Raw genomic sequence first — 18,411 nt, 5'->3', positions numbered from 1 at the left:
TTATGCAAACGTTGAACATTTAATTGAGTGATTCTTCAGTTTACCGCTAGGGGAAGCCTGCGTAGCACTATTGGTACTCGTAGCACACTTACAGAATCACTGGTCTTTTTAAATGCCTCTCCATAATTGTGTGAATGCTCAACCAGTCACACATATGTTATTCTACCTTTATTTTTATTATTCCGCCGCGGGCTTCTCCTTCGCCATTTTACATCCGATTCACTCCGTTCCATCTTCGACATGTTTGAAAAATTCACGCGACGCGTGCTATTACTCATCTAAGCCGCAACATTACCCACAATTCCACATTTTACACCCAAAGAATTCCCATTCATTCCCAATGACACTTTCAACAAAATACTTGCACATCATTCTCTTTCTCTTTTCACTTTTTATTCAGCTCATTCAGACGTTCTTCAACACACATTCCCGTATTCCCCACAATCCCATATTACCCATATTCCCCAATTTTCACCCACATTTTACTGTTAAAACACCCACATTCTCCCCCATTCCACTCTATTATGCCTTCTTCCCTCCTGCTTCTACATTTCTTCACCAATTCACATCATTCCACTTACTACAATTTCCACATTCTGCACTGTGCAACACTAAAATACCCGCATTTTAGCCACAATAAGACAAATACTGAATTTTTAGCTAGTTTTCTTATTTCTCAACCGATTCCCACTGTTCCAACTTCTACATGTTCAGCTCATTCAAGCGCATGATTTCAATCAACATTGCAGCATTCACACGCAATTTCTCCAGGAATTGCACCTTCTAGTGATTTCTTGCTATTCCCATCTTAATAGTTCATCCACAGCCTAAAATAAAGATCAATATTTGTATCCCTGTCCATTGTGTAGTTTTAGCCTTGACCCCTACCTCAGTGATCCTCTACCAGTGCGCTGTGTGTGGGAAATAATCCAGTTTCACTTGATCAGATCTTAATTTGATTTAATTTTACTCTGTTCCCTTTGCAAGAATCGAAACGATGACTAAGGGACATTAGAATAAAGACATTGTGAACCAGAGCTGCAGTTGAGATGCAGTCTAACTGCTTATTTCTCCCCCCCCGCCCCCTGTATTTTTTGCACGGGCATGTGAGCTTTTTGACTCCGTGCAGGAATATGTAAGGCATTGTGCAGGTGTAGGAGGCGGCGATGTAGCTGGCCACCTCCACCACCAGCGAGGAGGTGTGGAAGTTGTTGGTGATACGCAGCAGCAGATGAGTCAGCCAGCACACCAGGAACACGCTGGCCACCGCCACCACACTTTTGGCCACCCGCACCTGGGAGCTGGAGTTGGGCTTCCCCGAGCGCACCTGGCCGGGCTTGGAGGGCCCGGGCGGAGCTCCGGAGGCAGCGGGGGCGGGCACCCTCGTGTAGACGGGGGGTCGGCGAGGCGGCGCTGGGCCTGTAAACGGTGCTGACGGCTCCTTCAAGAGCGTTATGCTCGCCGAACTCTGCGTTCTGACTTCGGATGCACTGCTGGTTCTTCAGCAACGTCACCACGATCTGACCGCTGGTGAACAGCATCCCGGCGAGAGGCAGGGCGTTGGCCAGCATCAGGTAGATGATGTCGTAGGTCCATCTGGAGATGGCATCCGGGAAGACGTCCACGCAGTCCTCCTCGCTCTCGATGGTCGCCTCCACGCTCACGAAGAAGAAGTGCGGCACGCTGAAGGCCAAAGCTGTGGCCCAGCTGTCGGCCAGAAGGCTCAGCACCAGGCCAACCTTGTCCATCTTGATGGGGGCGCCTCCCCGCTTCAGGGAGCCCACCGGCTTCTGGTGCCAGAAGGTGCTGATGAAGAAGGTGGTGAAGATGCTGCTTGTCTCCGACAGGTCGGCGCAGAAGCGTAAAATGCTGCAGTAGGCCTCACCCAGGAACCAGCGGTCGGCGATGGCGTCGGGAAGGTCCACCAGGTAGTTGGTGATGAGGTTGGAGACCGCAAAGTTGATGAAGAGCGTCTCGTTGGCGCAAATGCCAGATGTCTTGGAGGGGATGGAGCTGATGGCCACGCAGTTGTTACCAATGATCCCTGCCAGGAACGCGAGCGCTCGGACGATGGATTCGACCAACTCCACGTCCATGGTTGCGAAACAGCAGCTGACTAACGTCTCAGAAGCATGGATGGCTGATGATGATTCAGACTTTTGGACTTAAGTAGACGAGCAGCAGACGCCCCCCCTGCGCCAATCAGCTTGTAGTGAACATCCTGAGAGCAGCTTTTACCTGAGGGAGCCTCACCTTGTAATGACAGGTGTTCATCTACAAACAAGTTACTGCTTTATGTCATCGGTTATACTAGGTAAATGTAAACCATCAAGAACAAGAATAACGTTGAAATTGGCTCACTTTTGACCAGTGTTAGGTCAGGGCCATCAAGGCCTTCTCTGCTGGCCTAAACACAATCAGAAGGACTTATCTACAATTCAACATAAATTTAAATCGTTAACACAATAGCATAGTTGTATAAGTCATTTTTAACGGTCTTGATATCAACCAAAACTACCAACCTGCTTGGTAAAAAAAATGTGTAGATTCTCGGTCATTCAGGTCGTGGTTCATCCGTCTAGCTATCTGTTCCAGCATTTAATTCTAGTAAACTATATAACCACATGCTGCCCATATTTGCTCCTGCTATTGAACTATTTTCCATAAATCATGTTGACTCATGAAGACTGATTATGTCCTTTTTATTCTCTAGAGCGGGGGTGTCAAACTATTTTTTGTCGCAGGCCACATTGTCGATACGGTTTTCCTCAGAAGGCCATTATGATTGTAAAACCATATCAATGTTTAATCGCCTCATCATATTATTACACAAAGACAACAAATTGATAGATAACTAGTTTTGAAATTAGAAGTCAAGGATAATGGTTTGTTCATATATTGTTCAAGTAACTGTAAAAGGGGTTTGGAGGCAAAACATGCTTACAATAGTTCATTACTATTTATTACATATGAATATTATTCAAAAATTTGGAACAGATTTTAGCAAGAATCAATGGAAGTTGACACACATGATTTGCTTTCGCGGGCCACATAAAATGATGTGGCGGGCCGGATCTGGCCCCCGGGCCGTGAGTTTGACACCCGTGCTCTGGAGTGTTCCTTAAACATTATTTTTTACAAAAAATGTATTCATATTTAAAAGGAAATGCTGTGTGTTTTGTAGAAACCTTTTTGAAGTCAATAAAAAACAACGGTGGGTGCAAGAGCTGCGTGGCAAACTTTCACGTCACCCGCGAGTGAAAGCTCCACCTTCGGGCTGAGCCGGAGGCGGCGTGCCCGCTGGAGGCGCTCACAGGACGGCATGATTCCGGAGCGAACGTGTGCTCAGTTGTCGTCCTCCTTCCGCCTTCGCTTCTCACGATGTGGTTGTTTTTTTTTTTTGTTTTTTTTTTGCTCCTGCTAGAATACGTTAAAACATGTTTGTGTTGTTGTTCGAGGGACCTTTTCCGCGCACCGGCCGCGGTGTGAGACTTGAGTGAGAGGCGGAGAGGAGGACAGATCCAGCGGGCGGACAGGATGGCCGGCAGCGGCGCCGACTCGCTCCCAGCGTCCGCCTTCATCCCGGTGTGCACCGCCGCTTGCCTCCTGGTGGGCTCCACTTCACTCTTCTTCGTCTTCACGTGAGTCATTCCATTTGTCTCCGGTGGGGTTAGGGGGGATTCTAGGTTCAGGGGTTAAGGGGTGCTGACCTCCCGGCCACGCAAGATAAATTCACTCTTTGTGCATTTTAACGCAATTTCTAGGAAGAAAAAAAAAAAGCATAACACTGTTTGGGAAACTGCAACTAAAACATCAAATCTGATAAAGGTTATTTCAAAGAGGAATGCATTGGTTTTATCAAATATAATGTAACCTAACTAATTTCTGGGGTTAGACAACTCATTTTTATACAGCAGCACCTCTACATACACATTAACATCGGGCTATGCATTTTTCTTTTCTGGAGTAAAACCAGCCTGCTGTAGTTAGTACTAAAAATACAAAAAACTGACTGACTTTTGGGACTTTTAGAGTACAGTGGCATTCACGAATTTACCTATTCGCTGATTTTCGCCATGTATGGTTTAGCCCGGTCCTTCTCCTCCGCGAATAGTGGGGGTCCGCTATACATGGAATGCAAAGCACAGCATGCAAAACACATGAACAGAAATGGACTTTTGTGATCACTTGGAATACTAATACACTGATGCCTGAGATGTGAGTGACTCGACTTATGAGTTGTTCGAGATACGAGCCACTCCCAGTTGATCTCACTGTCGCACTAAACAAATAAAACAGCTTTGCCTTATGAAAAAGTCCACTTAGGTTAATGCTAACAAACAATAAAAAAAAATTCTGTTGAAATGCTAGCAGTTAGCATCAATGGATGCGGTTTGATAAACAACGGATATTTAAACACAAACAATGGAGCAACATATTTAGACAGATAATTGAATAATACTCACAGGCATATATTCTTTATCTTCTACAAAAAATGACTAATATTACAGCAATTTACTGAGTCCCTTACAGTAGTAGTAGAAGTCTGTTTTTCATTTGTGTCTGCATGACTGCTCAGTATTATACTGCCTCCCAGTGGCCAAGTCGGGTATACCAGAAGGAGCAGCACAATGAACTGGATTGCAGCGTTAAATCATGATGCCCCATTCTTTACATACCATTTAATTATGTTATAACTAGATCTTTTTGTAAAATACAATAATTATGGAGTGCTATTTTTCCTTATTGAAAAAAAATTTGGGGGGGAGGGAGAGAACTGGAACAGTTTATCGACCTTTTTTGATTCATTTCGATGGGGAAAAAGGATTTTTGATGATGTTACATGTTTTTGGAGTTATGAGTGTGGTCAGGGAGCAAATTACGCTCATATCTCAAGGCACTACTGCATATAAAATCCTCTCTTTGCTCCTCCTCCTCTCTGTGTCCTACTAGGAGTTAATGTGATCGGGCATCCAGTCAGTTAGCTTGTCAGTAGCACTTCGGTTTTGATATTTACACATGCACGTGACACAACAGCAACAGTTTGGAGACCTGGATGGATGGATGGAATGGATTGGTTGGATGCAGTATAAATAGTATACTGTATCCGACATCCATCCGTCCATGCATGCCTTCATCTATTTTGTCTCTTTGTTTTAGCATTCAGTTGTAATTTCCATGTGTGCCTGTACAAACATGAGCATATGCTGCCCGTGTGCCATGACACTGACCCGCTTGGCTTGTCAGTGGGCCACCCCGAGGACTCACTGCTATGTAGCACACTTTTACTGATAAAATGCCTTCCCGTCAGCATTGTCGCAGCATGCCTTTTTACACATTTAAATGTAAAAAATATGCACTTTTGAACTGTGACGATTTGCATAAAGGTTGTAATCATCCCTCGGAGCCACGTTTTGACCTATTTGTGGCAGGAGGTTGGAAAGAGTCCACTTGTAGTGTGTGTAAACTGGTGGCGGGCCGTGCATTTGGTACCTCTGCCTTCAATGAAATAAAAATATTGATAATATGATCCACATATTTCAAAATATACGTATGTTTATACTCTGCAAATTTTAAGGGAAGGTTGCTAATATCAATTGCTAGCTTGCTATCATGCTGACTTAGTGTGGTGCTCACTTAGACGATCACTGGTGTGGTGTGTGTGTGTATTAATCCTTAATCCATTCTGCTTTTGATTAAGGTAATTATTAATATTGATATATACTGATATTTGAACACAAATGGTGGTGCAACACATCAGACAGACAATATCAAAATACTCACTTACATGTGGTGTAAACTCCCTGTAAAATACATTTCCAATCATTCTTGCTACACTTGTCTTTAAACCCGGAGATTAACCGCTATTGGCTCACTGAATGAATTCTCCCGCCTCACCAGCTCGACTCTGTATAGTGACCTTTGATCTGCCCCACTTTCTCTTCCATACATATACAGTATATCCAGGGATTTTTTTTTTACATTGGAATGTGACAGCAGGTTGGGAATGCAGGAGGATTAGGATCTGGTCAATGCTGTGTGGCCCCCCCATCTGGGGAAACCGAATCTGGAGTCTTTGACTTTGGCATGGTGCAGATGCAGATATAATTGCTTGTAGAATTTGGCTAAATCCGAACATACTCACGGACTCAAATCCTTCCACCAACCTCAACCCCCCGTTTGACTATCTCTGTTTTCAAGTAGACAGATGTGTTTGTATGACAAAAGCAGCCTTTTATGGTTAATTGTTGGCGCTCTTGACTTTTCATTGTCATCTTCCTGCTTTTGTCCTGCAGACCTTGAACTTGTTTTTTAATGTTACGCCCCATCCCACCCAAAATAGAAAGGAAATTGGAAAGATAATTTCTATGCTTCCTGCTCTAGTTTAGCCAGTTAGTTGAGCAGATGAGAAAAAATGGCCAGTGTGCTTGTGTATGCAGACATCCACCAAGGCTAGTACAATCAGTACAATCTTTACCTGTGTACACGTCAATTTTTTACATCTTGACCGATTTTTAAAATGTGAGAGACACCAAACAGTGGGGGACAATACTGATAGTCAAGGTGATTTGACTATCAGTATTTTCCCTCTTTTACAATCAAAGTCAGCAAAGGTCATTATCGGATGCCGCCAAACGATTATCTTGAGTGGTTATTCTGTGTTGTGGGGTGTATTAAGAGTGATTTTTTTTTTCCCTCCGCAATCTGCTCGACAGTTGTAAGTGTTATACCCGTTCAATATTTACGATCGCAAATCCTTATGTGAGTGGTCAATATGGAGTTCCTCTGCCGCTCACAATCACAAAATCAGCAACTCGGACGAGGTTTTATATTCACCGGTGTCGTCCCTGATCGTTTTCCGAAAAAATCCATCCTGACGCACTCCACACCACAGGATAATCGCTCAGGATCATCTTTTTTGAGACATCCGACAATCGGGCCTTTGCTGACTTGGATCGGAAGTGGGTAAAAATGTTCAAATTCGGCCTAAATATCAAGCAGACAAATTCACTGGTCCGTGTTTATCAATTAATCACTCATCGGCAAGACCTCACCCTATCTCCGAACATTTTATTCACCATATTCTATGATGTATGTAAGGCATTATCTAAATATGTAACTATATCACATTGTATAGTCCATGTCCTATATAGCGCTCGTCCTCATTAGGGTCGCGGGTGAGCTGGAGGCTATCCCGCCCGACAACGGGCGAGAGTCGGGTGCACGCATATAGACAAACAAGCGTTCACATTCACACATATGGCCGAATGGGTCTTCAGTGAACCTAACATGCGCGTTTTGGGAGTGTGGGAGGAAGCGTGAGTAATAGTATCAGGAGAAAACCTTAAACGTGAATTCATCGTGCTTATGAGAGGAGCTACATGGGGGAGAGGGAGGAGATGCCCAAGCTGCATTTTACAGCTTTTTGTCCATATGCCTCCAAATACAAACTGTTGGTGTGTGTGTGCGTCGTCCACCATGACAGTGATGTCATTAATGTAAGAGTGACTCTATTTGACCAACTTGCAGCTCGACTGACTGTCTGCTGCGCCACTGACCCACTGTGGGGATGAGGGCGACGTGAGCAGCTTACACTGTGTGCGTGTGTGTGCGCGTGTGTGTGATTTAGTACAGCTCTGGCGGCCGGGCTCTTTTCATTAGGTGGGGCTTGTCTCGTCGGCCTAATGAAGTGTCCTTCCCCGCGGTCCAGATGGTCTCTGGGTGGGCCCAGCGGCGTCCGTCCGTCCTCATTGTAATCTGGTCATCAAGAAATCAGTCCAATGGTTTGTCACATGGTCATGACATGATCCAATTAGACGACAGTCGAGCACAAGCTGCAATACAAATCATTTGATTGGGATCGCTCAGGCCCGTTTTCTGCTATCTAGTACTGGATACTGTAGTATCGTATCTATCTAGTAGAAGAAGAAGAAGAAGAATCACCTTTATTGTCATGAACATGCATGCATGCACACGGAATTTGTTCTCTGCATTTTACCCATCACAGTGAACACATACACGTTAGTGGAGCACACTGGAGCAGGGGGCAGCTGAAGCGCCCGGGGAGCATTCCGGGGTATCAGTGTCTTGCTCAAGGACACCACAGCCGTGAGTCTGGGGGATGGTCCAGTCGGGGTCATGAACCTCGGTCCCCCACGGTGGCAGGATCTTAACCATTTGACCACGGCTGCCCAACATATCACCGTATCATATCTATCTAGTATCTTATCAGTCTATCTATCTATCTATCTATCTATCTATCTATCTATCTATCTATCTATCTATCTATCTATCTATCTATCTATCTATCTATCTATCTATCTATCTATCTATCTATCTATCTATCTATCTCTCTCTCTATCTCTCTCTCTATCTATCTCTCTATCTATCTATCTATCTATCTATCTATCTATCTTTAGGAGAGGTGCAACAATTAATCGACAATTAATCGATCATCACATTAATTTGCAACTATTTTGATCCTCAATTAATCGTTTGTAGCCATCGTTTAATTTAAGGTTGTCCGAATCCTCCAATTTCAGCCTCTCAACAGTAAATGTTCTCCGATTTCTATAGTCCTCCATGAACGCCGACTGATTATCTTTTGTGTTTAATCAAAATAGGACTTTTGGAAACATCGCATGAAATTCATTGTAATTATTTCTTCTTTAATTGTAAATAAACTCCTTATACTTATTTTGATTCTTGGTATAAGTAATAAAATATAATTAATCATTTGTACATTTTCTTTTTAAATTATATATATATTATTTATTTATTTAATTTCTATAATTTATATATAATATATTTGTATTCCTTGTATTTTATCCTTTTTGATGATGCAATGAAACCTTATTTGACTAGATTCTGTAAATGCACTCCAAAAAAAATGAACAAATGAGCAATGATGTGCACTGTATATTCGGTGTATCATATGATACAGAATATACGGCGGGGCTGACGATCCACTGTGAGGATTTCACAATGGACTGTCAGAAAGGGCCTGTAATCCAGAGTTGATAATCCGGTAGGGGGTGGGGTTGGATTAGTGGGTTTGCATCTGGCATGGCATCAGCAATAGAGACCCCTCCCCCTCTGCTTTCCCCCACCATTCGTCGCCCTCCCACCCACCACAGTGCCCATGCTCGCTTTTGATCGACAGAGTTAACTCACTTAACAATGCGTTTATTATTGTGCTTGTCGTTTCTAATATTTTGACCACTTCATTTATCTCAATCAAGCACTATGAACGCTCTCGGAGGTCTTTTAGTACTCCCACTGCGTAACCTGATTACTCGGATCCGCCGTCTAATCTCACACGGCGGTGACATCATCAAAGCGCCACGCACTTTTATGTACACGCCATGGTAATAAGCCAACGGGCAATACAGGACTATCTTGGTCGCTTGCAATTTGATTTTATGTTCCTTGCTATTTTATAATCCCCTCCCATTTTATGACAAAAAGCACCACGATAAGCAATTAGCATATAATCAACATCTTAATCTCCAGTGAAAATAATTGTGTCGCCGCAGCCCCGGAGGGACCCCCGTCCCTCGGTAATCCCCTTGATGTGAGAGCAGTGATGAACATGCTCTAATACTTGCTTATCTTACACTGTAAACAATTACTTTTGGGATCCGGCGCTGCTGCCGTGGGAATAAACGGGATGAGGATTATCCCCCTAAAGTCTTTGTTGTGGCCCTGATTTGTGTTAACCTCAACCTGAGGTGGGGATGGATACTCATGAGGCACACGTTTGTCAACGCACTGTGCCCAGAAATAATTATTATTAGGGCCTGATAGGGTGCAGGATGCAGGGAAAAAAAACAAAACACAGACGTTCACCAATTTTTGTAAATGTGTTTATCCTGGTGAGAATGTTTAATGTGTGTGTTTAAAGGGGTGTATGTCTCAAAAAAGTTGGGCAAAGCCTGCCTGTTTGATGTTTCTCCATCACGTGCCGGATGCAGCAAAAACAAAACTCATCAATTTTTGTATGTACGTGTATCGTGGTGAAAATGTATGCTTAAATGGTTACGTGGTTTGAAAAAAATGTGAAAAGACTCCCTGTCCAACCTTTCACCATTGCGTGTCGGATGCAGATAAAACACTTTGATTTTCTTTTTTTTTTGTGATGAATGAATCATCTTTTGGGGACAAAACTCACAAATATTTGTTAGTTGTATGTTTAATGGGGTTCATGATTTAAAAAACTGCCTGTCCAAATGTTTGCCATTGTGTGCTGTAAGCAGCTAAAACACTTTGATGTATGTCACCTTTTGTGACCAATAAATTACCTTTTTGGGGCCTCAACATGCCTGAAATCTCACTGGTATTAGTAAGCAACTGTATTCTGTTGAATTTGTTGTATCCACGCTGTATACAGGAAAAACACTTTTTGAGATGAATAAATTGCTTATCGCGGGTCTCAACCAAAAACAAAACAAAACAAATTACAAAGTGGCTTGAAAAAAATGACCAAACTTTCTCTATCATGTGCTGGATTCAGCAAATAGCAGCCAATAAATAGCGCAACAGAAAAAATTAGCCCCCGACACCGTTTTACCCGATCAAAACGAAATTGGGTGCATAACAGGATGCAGCAAAAAGTCTCAAGGACACATGCTTGAAATTCAACAGGTTGTTGGCCATTTTGATTTGAAGCTGATATTTTGGATGAATTTTAGGACTCTTCAAGGCATCTTTAATTTGGATCATTTTTGGGTGATTTTGCAGATGCCCGTGGCTGGCAGTGACCATCTGCCCTGCCGTGCCGCCGTGCTGCGCCGTCCTTTTCCTTTTTGTGCTGGCCAACTTCACCATGGCGACGTTTATGGACGCCGGCGTTCTCCCGATAGGTGAGTGAACCAGTCGATGTAAATCCCAAAGGTTGCGTCGCGCGCCTGAAACCCACCCCGCCGTCTTTCCAATCCGCAGCCGACGAGGATGAGGACAAGGACGACGAGTTCCGGGCGCCCCTTTACAAGAACGTGGACGTGAGGGGCATCCAGGTGCGGATGAAGTGGTGCGCCTCCTGTCACTTCTACAGGCCGCCGCGGTGCTCACACTGCAGCGTGTGCGATCGCTGCGTGGAGGTTGGTCAAGCCAAGTCAAGTCCATTTTATTTACATTGCGCCGCTTCACTATACAGTGGAAACTCGGTTTTCGTAACGGCATATCGTATTGCATCGTATTCCTATTGTATCTGTCTAATATTTTCTCATATTTATCAAGTATCGTCTCATATTGCATCATAACATATCGTATCTGTCATTGTATTCCATCGGTTCTATCTATAAAGTCTATCAATCATGATAATGGGTTGATATGATGAATTTTCACTCTAAAATGGCGGTGCGTTGAGAAAATCAAGCACGCTGCTGATGGAACAATGAATAATACAAAAAAATGTGTGGTAGGCACAGTAGGCTTGTATTATATTTGTGTGTGTGTGTGTGTGGGGGGGGTCAATTTTTTTTCCCGCAAAAGGATTTTTGTTGTGAACGACAGGCAGAGCGTGATAAGAGAGAGAGAGATGTCATTAATCAGGTTAATCCTTTGCTCTCCTTCTTTGGAGCCTCGCTGGAAATTCAATTTCTCAGACTTGGGAAGGTAGTATTATTATATATATATAAAAAAAAAAAAAAAGGTTGGATGTTGGAGCCTTTAAAATTCTGTGAAGCACATATGTAAAACATGCATCCTTAAAAGATACATGCAAAAAAATTTTCCAACAGTTTTCAAGTGTCTATAATACAAGTTCTCGTCAAAATACACAAAGAATTAAGAATTACTGACACTTAACATCCACTTGTCACACTGTGGTTGAAATTACTAAATTATGAATGATTTGAACTTCATTTCCTCGTAAAATTAGGACTTTAATGGTGTAAAAAAAAATCCTTATTAAATTGTGTAAAATGAAGAGATTTTCCCTGGGAAAATTAGTAATTTAATGATTTAAGATTTGTTCCTTGAGTCACTGATGGTGTAGTGGTACACTCACCTGACTTTAGTGGGGGAAGCGTGGGTTCAGTTCCCACTTAGTGACGGTGTGAATGTGGGTGCGAATGGTTGTCCGTGTCTATATGTGCCCTGCGACTGACTGGCGACAAGTTCAGGGTGTAGTCCGCCTTTCGCCCAAGGTCAGCTGGGGTAGGCTCCAGTGTTCCGTGACCCTAACCAGGATAATTGGTGTTGAAAATGGATGGATTTGTTCCTTGTCAAATTTGGACTGTAATTTTGGAAATTACGGCTGTAATCTTGTAAAATTGCTACTTTTTCCACATACAAATCAATACTTAAATCACTTAAAATTAGGACTCTTTTTACTTGTGAAATCCAACTTTAAGAATGTAAAATATCTAATAAATTATGACTTCAATCGTGTAACATTGACTATTTTCCCACATAATATTATGACTTTAAGGGTCAAATTAAGAACTTTTTTAATTGTAAAATTGTGACTTTTTGCTTGTAAAGTCACAACTTTAATTCCCATATTAATTAAGACGTAAATCATGTCAAATGTTGGCTTTTTTTCCCTTGTAAAATTATTACATTAATCATTGACGTTAGGACCTTTTTTTAATTGTAAAATTACGTCATTTTTATCATGTAAATTTGTAATTTTCCCTTTGTAAAAAAATTACTTTGTGTAAAGTTAGGACCTTTTTTCCTTATTAAAATATATGTAATTATGATTACGTTATTAATATCATTATTATTGATCTTTTTCCACTTAAAATTGCAATTTTAATTGTTTCAAATTAAAACGTTTGCTTGTAGAATTTTGTAAAATAATGACTCTCTTTCCACATAAGTATTACTTCTTACGAGTTTAATGATGCCATTTGTGCTGGTAAAATTGCTACCTCGACCTTGTAAAATGCTCGTAAAATCACAACTTTGACTGTGAAAAATTAGATCTTTTTCTTGGTAATGTTACTTTTATTTTGCGGTGCAATTGCAAATGTCTTCTTGTAATATCACAACTTTATCCCTGTACACAAGCCCTGAAGAAGTCAACTACATGTGCCACCATGCAGGATTTTGACCACCACTGTCCGTGGGTGAACAACTGCATCGGGAGGCGCAACTACCGCTACTTCTTCCTCTTCCTGTTGTCCCTGACCGGTCACATGGTTTGCGTGTTCAGCTTGGGCCTCATCTTCGTGCTGCACCACTCGGACCAGCTTTGGAAGCTGCACTGCACCGTCACGTATCCTTGCTGCAGGCACACGGAGAAGAAGAAGAAAACAAGTTATTCCTCCATCACCAAAGGGCTTCTCTCCCTTAACAGCGTTCCCAACAGTTTGGTCGTGATCAGCATATCGGGCCTATTTCTCCTTCCGGTTCTGGGCCTGACGGGGTTCCACCTATTCCTGGTGTCCAGGGGACGCACCACCAATGAACAAGTCAGTCCAAATTGCTAAATGAGCCACTCGTGGAGTTAGCCCACTTGAGTTCTCAAGTGCGCTCGCTCCATTTTTTTGTCATTTTGCAGGACAGTCATTTCAAATTTTATGACTCCAATAAATTTACGTATTGGTGATTTGTAAGGCAATAATTACTTCTTGTGCATGCATGTTGTTACAGTTCTTTCCCCCAAATATAATAATTTAGGATTTTATGAATTTAGAATATTCGTATTGGATTATATTGCTTGCGCTTTTATCCACAGCAGAGGGACTGTCATCATGTTCACTTCATAGGTTGGATCCCGGTCAGAAAAAACATTTTAGAGCAATAGTGGTATAAATCCAAACATGCATTTAATCTATCCATATTTCGCAGAAATATGAAATGTTGGCCCAATTATTGCACTGATGAATGAGGAAGAGTGCTTCGTGCAATAGTGGGCTGCTCCCTATGTGTCAAAATTAGAACCAAACATCATCTTTGGTTTCTTAAAGTGCAATAGTGGTCAAGGTCCAAACATCCATCAACTCTATCAATAATTCACAGAAAATGATAACTAACATTCGCTCATGCTAACATGGGATGTTGGCCCAGTATTGCACTGATGAATCAGGAAAAGTGCTGAGTGCAATAGTGGAAATAAAATGGAGTTAGCCCACTGTAGTTCTCAGCGGCTGCTTTGTGTGTTTGATGAGCCAACAGGTCACCGGGAAGTTTCGGGGAGGAGTCAATCCGTTCACGCGTGGTTGCTGTAACAATCTGGAGTACTTGGTGTGCAGTCCCATCTCGCCGACGTAAGACACCTGTCAGGGGTCCACCTCAAAATGTTTTGCGCTCATAATGTTATAACCTTATTGCCATAAAGTTTCAATAAGCTTCAGAATACATGTATTTCAGCTTCATGTAATAAATTGACTTTATCAGGAAATGCAGATTTTTTTTCTCTCATAATTTTACTTTTTTAACATAATTAATCTACACTCTTGTAATACTTTAATACTTTTTATTAGCGTAAAATGTGGACTTTTTTTTCCTCATAATGTTACTTTTTGGGGGGGAAAGTGACATTTTTTTCATAATATTATGAGTTTATTCAGATAAAGTTTCAACCTCAAAATATTTTAATTAATTTACCTTAACATTTTTGCTCATAATATTACTTTTAGTGGTCAAAGTGACACTTTTTTCCCCTGACCGCCCCCCCTAGGTACTATGCAAGGCCCCGCAAGAAGTCTGTGATCCACATTCGGCCTCCCTTCCTGAGACCGGAGCTTGACAGGCAGCTGTCAGTCAAAGTGAGCGACAACGGCAAACACAGCAGAGCCTCTGCCGGACCGGAACCGCAGAAAAGTCCGCCCCCGTTGCCGCCCAAACCAGACCGCGGGCTGCTGAAAAGTCACCTAGCTGCCATGGAAGGTACAAAGGCCAGCAAGGTCTTCTGTGACTGTACCTGCTGCCATCTAGTGGCAGAGCATTTCATTGTTCATTTCTGATTTGACGTCAGTGGCATAGATGGATAACGAAGAATAAGTTATTTGTAGTTAAACTTGTTTTTTTTTTTTTTTTTTTTTTTAATTTCTTCACATCTGCAGAGATGCACCACCACACCAAATCCATCATCCCGGTCTCCATTCCCACGGTGCCTCAGCTGCGACCCGTCCTGGAGGCCATATCCCGAGGATCGTCACCCATTCCTCCGGAGCAGGTGATTGATCACTTCTCCGTTTTCTATTGGCTGTGTCCTCATTAGCGTCGCAGCTGAGCTGGAGGCTATCCCAGCTGACTTTGGAGGAGAGATGGGATACACCCTGCACTGGTCGTCGGCCAATCGCAGGCAAACAAGCGTTCACAGCGTTTGGACAATTTAGAGTCTTCAATCAACCAAAGCTAATTTTTTGGTGAGAGCAGTGGCGGTTTTTGATATTGGCGACAGAGGTAGCCGCCTAGGGCCGTCCCCCGTACACGAATGAAGTTTCAATGTCAAGATTTACTACCCGTACTACCCGTTGTTGATTGGCAAAAATATTGCATCAGTGTCCTCCTTTCCGTAAGTGTTAATGCTTGTTTGTCTCAATGTGTGTTGCGGTTGACTGGCGACCAGTTTGGGGTGTACCCCACTTCTCTCATCCAAGAAGTGAGCTGGGGTAGGGTCCAACTTTCACGGGAAACATTGTGGTCATGGACCCCGTCGGCGGTGTCAAACGTGCCTCTTAGCAGGATTGTTCATGTCATCCTTAATTTGCAGCTACTGAAGACCTCCGAGCCACCAGGGGACAGCAAAGGTCCGGCCATCCGCTTGGACACCAAGGGAAGCCCCTTGAGGGGAGCATTGCCCCCCTCGTTGCCCCCCTTGCAGGCTGCCTCCCTCTCAGGGGCCATGACGCTCAGCTCGCGTTCCCTCAGCCTCAAACACGGCGGGCGCCACATGATCGCCAAGTCCCAGGCCAACCACGGCAGCAGCAGCTCCTACGACACCCTCGTCGCCACCGCGGACCCTCAGTGTCGCCCCCACAGAGGGCCTCCCGCGGTGGGCTACTTCATGAGCCTGGGTCCCGACGTGGGCGTGGCGCAGCGCGGCCCTCACGCCTACAGCCCCGTCTTCGTGGGCGTCGCCCGTCATTCCCCTCAGCCCAGAGAACCGTCGCCTTCTCTGCAGGGTCTGTCGTCGCGAGACCCCTCGTCGCCGTCCTTCCTGGGCTTCATCCAAAGAGAGCCTTTGCCCACTTTCCAGGACCTCCTGTCCAGGGAGCTTAGCCCAGCGGGTCTGCCCATGAAGGCCCAAAGTCTACGAGACGGCCTGCGGGACGTGAGTTTGACTCCTCAGAAGTCCGCCGCTCCCACTGCGTCGTCCCGCTTCGACGGCCTCTCCAAAGCCCTCGTGGCGTCCATTAACGAGCGGCGCGAGATGGAGGAGAGGGAGCAGACGCTGCGCCTCCACGCCCGATCCCAGGCTCTGTACGGACCGGACGCCTGCGTCTACGACATCCCCTGCCGGCGGAGTCTGCCGCCGGACCCCGGCCGACCGCAGGGCGCTCGGGGCCCCACCCCGCCGGCGTACGGCTCCCGGGAGTTCCTGATGAGCACGGGCGTCTTGGGGTACGGCCCCAGGACGTCGCCCCTCTCCAGCTCCTCCGCGTCGTCGCTCGCCCGGGGCCCCAAACCGCGCTCCTCTTCGCCAGTCTACTGCCCCTCTGAGAGACCGCCCGTCCCCCCCTCTACATGCACGCTCCCCCGTTTGCCCTCCTGCTCCACAGCCTCCTCCAACCCCCCTTACGCACTCTACGGGACAGCCAAACGCTCCTCGCTCACCACCACCTCCTCCGAGGGGAAGGACTCGTGAGTAGTCCCCGCACTCACGCCACGAGCTGTGAAGTACAGTGGTACCTTGACTTACAAGTTTAATTCGTTCTGTGACCACGTTCGTAACTCAAAGCACTTTGAAAGCAAGTTTTCTCATTGAAATGAATGGAAGCGCCAATAATCCATTCCAGCCCCATTAAAAAAAAAAAAAAAAAGAAAAATGAAAACACCAAAATTTGTTCAACTTCCCTCACTTTCAGCAGCTTTGTCACCATCCACGGAGAGAGGTCAGCAGCCCGAGGCCGGCCTTTATCGACTCCTTCTGCTGTTCGAGTACTATGCTCGTACTGCTTCGCCAAGTTGACTATGCGCACACTTGCTCATGTTTTTGTAAGATTTCAAGCTTTAAAGATCCCTAAGTGAAATCATAGATTTCTTTCAAGATACCTTATACATATTTGAGGTTAAATGCTAAAATACCTGTAAAAAAAAAAAACAACAACTTGAGAACTATGTAGTAAGGAATTGCAGCGGTATAGCTCACTGATGCATTTGCATAAGTTTTTTGAATGAGACAAACAGTCAAACATACAAACTTTTAGCCTATTAGCATAATAGCCTAAGTCATTTTTTAAACATTTGGCAAAACAAGAAAAAACACAAATTCCACAAACAAAAAGTCAGGTTTCCTCTATTCAACCATTGCGGATTACCATGATCTGATGAATGACAATGTAAATACACATAAAAAAACTAATTTAGTCAGAATGTTGCTATTTTTTTATTGATATTGTGACAGTAAGGCTAATGAAAATACAAAATGAGAGCACGCTCAAGGGGCTGCTGTAGGCCGCAACTCACACGCAGAAACTCACACGAGGACTGTCCCACCAACCCGACTACAGCTCCCGATGTCACTTACTTGGCCACGCCCCTTAAAGGCACAACTCACAGTCAAACCAGTTTGTTTCTTTACATTTCCATGCTTTTATACAATACATTGCTTTTTATTTTATTACATGGGGATGGAATATATTATTACAATTTTAATTCATTAAAAAAAAAATGTGATAAGTAAATTCAGTTTCGAGCTCGGCCACAGAACAAATTAAAGTCGGAAGCCGCAGCATCAAAATCTTTTCCCTCATGCCATCAATGAATCAGCCGTGCAGTGTTTGTGTGTATGAGGGATTCCCCTGTGCGTGTGTGTTTGTGTTTGAGGAAAGAATATATAAAAAGTCATTTTGACTGTAAGAAGGTGATTCTTTACTGAGTGCACCCCATTAACCCTAATACAGAGAGAATACAATCTTTTTTTTATGTGTTTTGATATTGCCTTTTTGTTGTCTTCCAATCCATACAATTTGATAGTTGTTTATATGAAAAATAAACATATTTTGTAAGTCTCAAGGTTTATTTTTCGAGTGTGATTTAAGTCAGTCAAGTCACCGAGACATTTCATGAGGTACACCAAAAATTCTGCCTTTACAAACGTAATAGTTTGCTTCTTTTGTTTTGTTTAAATGCAGTGTGAATCAAAAGTGGTCACTATTATCTTTGAGAAGGCAGAATTTATTATTCATTTTCAATTCATACATTTTCAATTTATGATCCTATTGGATCTCAGGTGTACCTAATGAAGTGAGAATACAATACATATGTTTATATTAGTTTTTTTTCCTCTTG

General features: G+C 43.6%; 2 protein-coding genes across 2 annotated transcripts; one reads left to right on the top strand and one right to left on the bottom strand.

The window, feature by feature from the left end:
• Window positions 1-3,053, bottom strand: LOC133490332 (beta-3 adrenergic receptor). Its single transcript, XM_061800276.1, has 2 exons — window positions 1,481-3,053; window positions 1-1,431 (listed from the first exon to the last, which is right to left on the bottom strand). The coding sequence occupies exons 1-2, from the start codon at window positions 2,094-2,096 to the stop codon at window positions 944-946; spliced, it is 1,104 nt and encodes a 367-aa protein (XP_061656260.1). The 5' UTR covers window positions 2,097-3,053; the 3' UTR covers window positions 1-943.
• Window positions 3,054-3,276: 223 nt separating this feature from the next.
• zdhhc8a (zinc finger DHHC-type palmitoyltransferase 8a) lies at window positions 3,277-18,128 on the top strand. The gene is made up of 9 exons (XM_061800275.1): window positions 3,277-3,641; window positions 10,741-10,862; window positions 10,942-11,099; window positions 13,053-13,225; window positions 13,319-13,421; window positions 14,128-14,219; window positions 14,633-14,841; window positions 15,018-15,130; window positions 15,671-18,128. The coding sequence occupies exons 1-9, from the start codon at window positions 3,538-3,540 to the stop codon at window positions 16,763-16,765; spliced, it is 2,169 nt and encodes a 722-aa protein (XP_061656259.1). The 5' UTR covers window positions 3,277-3,537; the 3' UTR covers window positions 16,766-18,128.
• The last annotated feature ends 283 nt before the right edge of the window (window positions 18,129-18,411 follow it).

Source organism: Phyllopteryx taeniolatus, chromosome 15 (genome assembly GCF_024500385.1).
Source record: "Phyllopteryx taeniolatus isolate TA_2022b chromosome 15, UOR_Ptae_1.2, whole genome shotgun sequence".
Classification (NCBI taxonomy): Eukaryota; Metazoa; Chordata; class Actinopteri; order Syngnathiformes; family Syngnathidae; genus Phyllopteryx; species Phyllopteryx taeniolatus.
The sequence above is the reverse complement of the archived record's forward strand: the minus strand, read 5'-3'. Positions and strand labels throughout refer to the sequence as shown.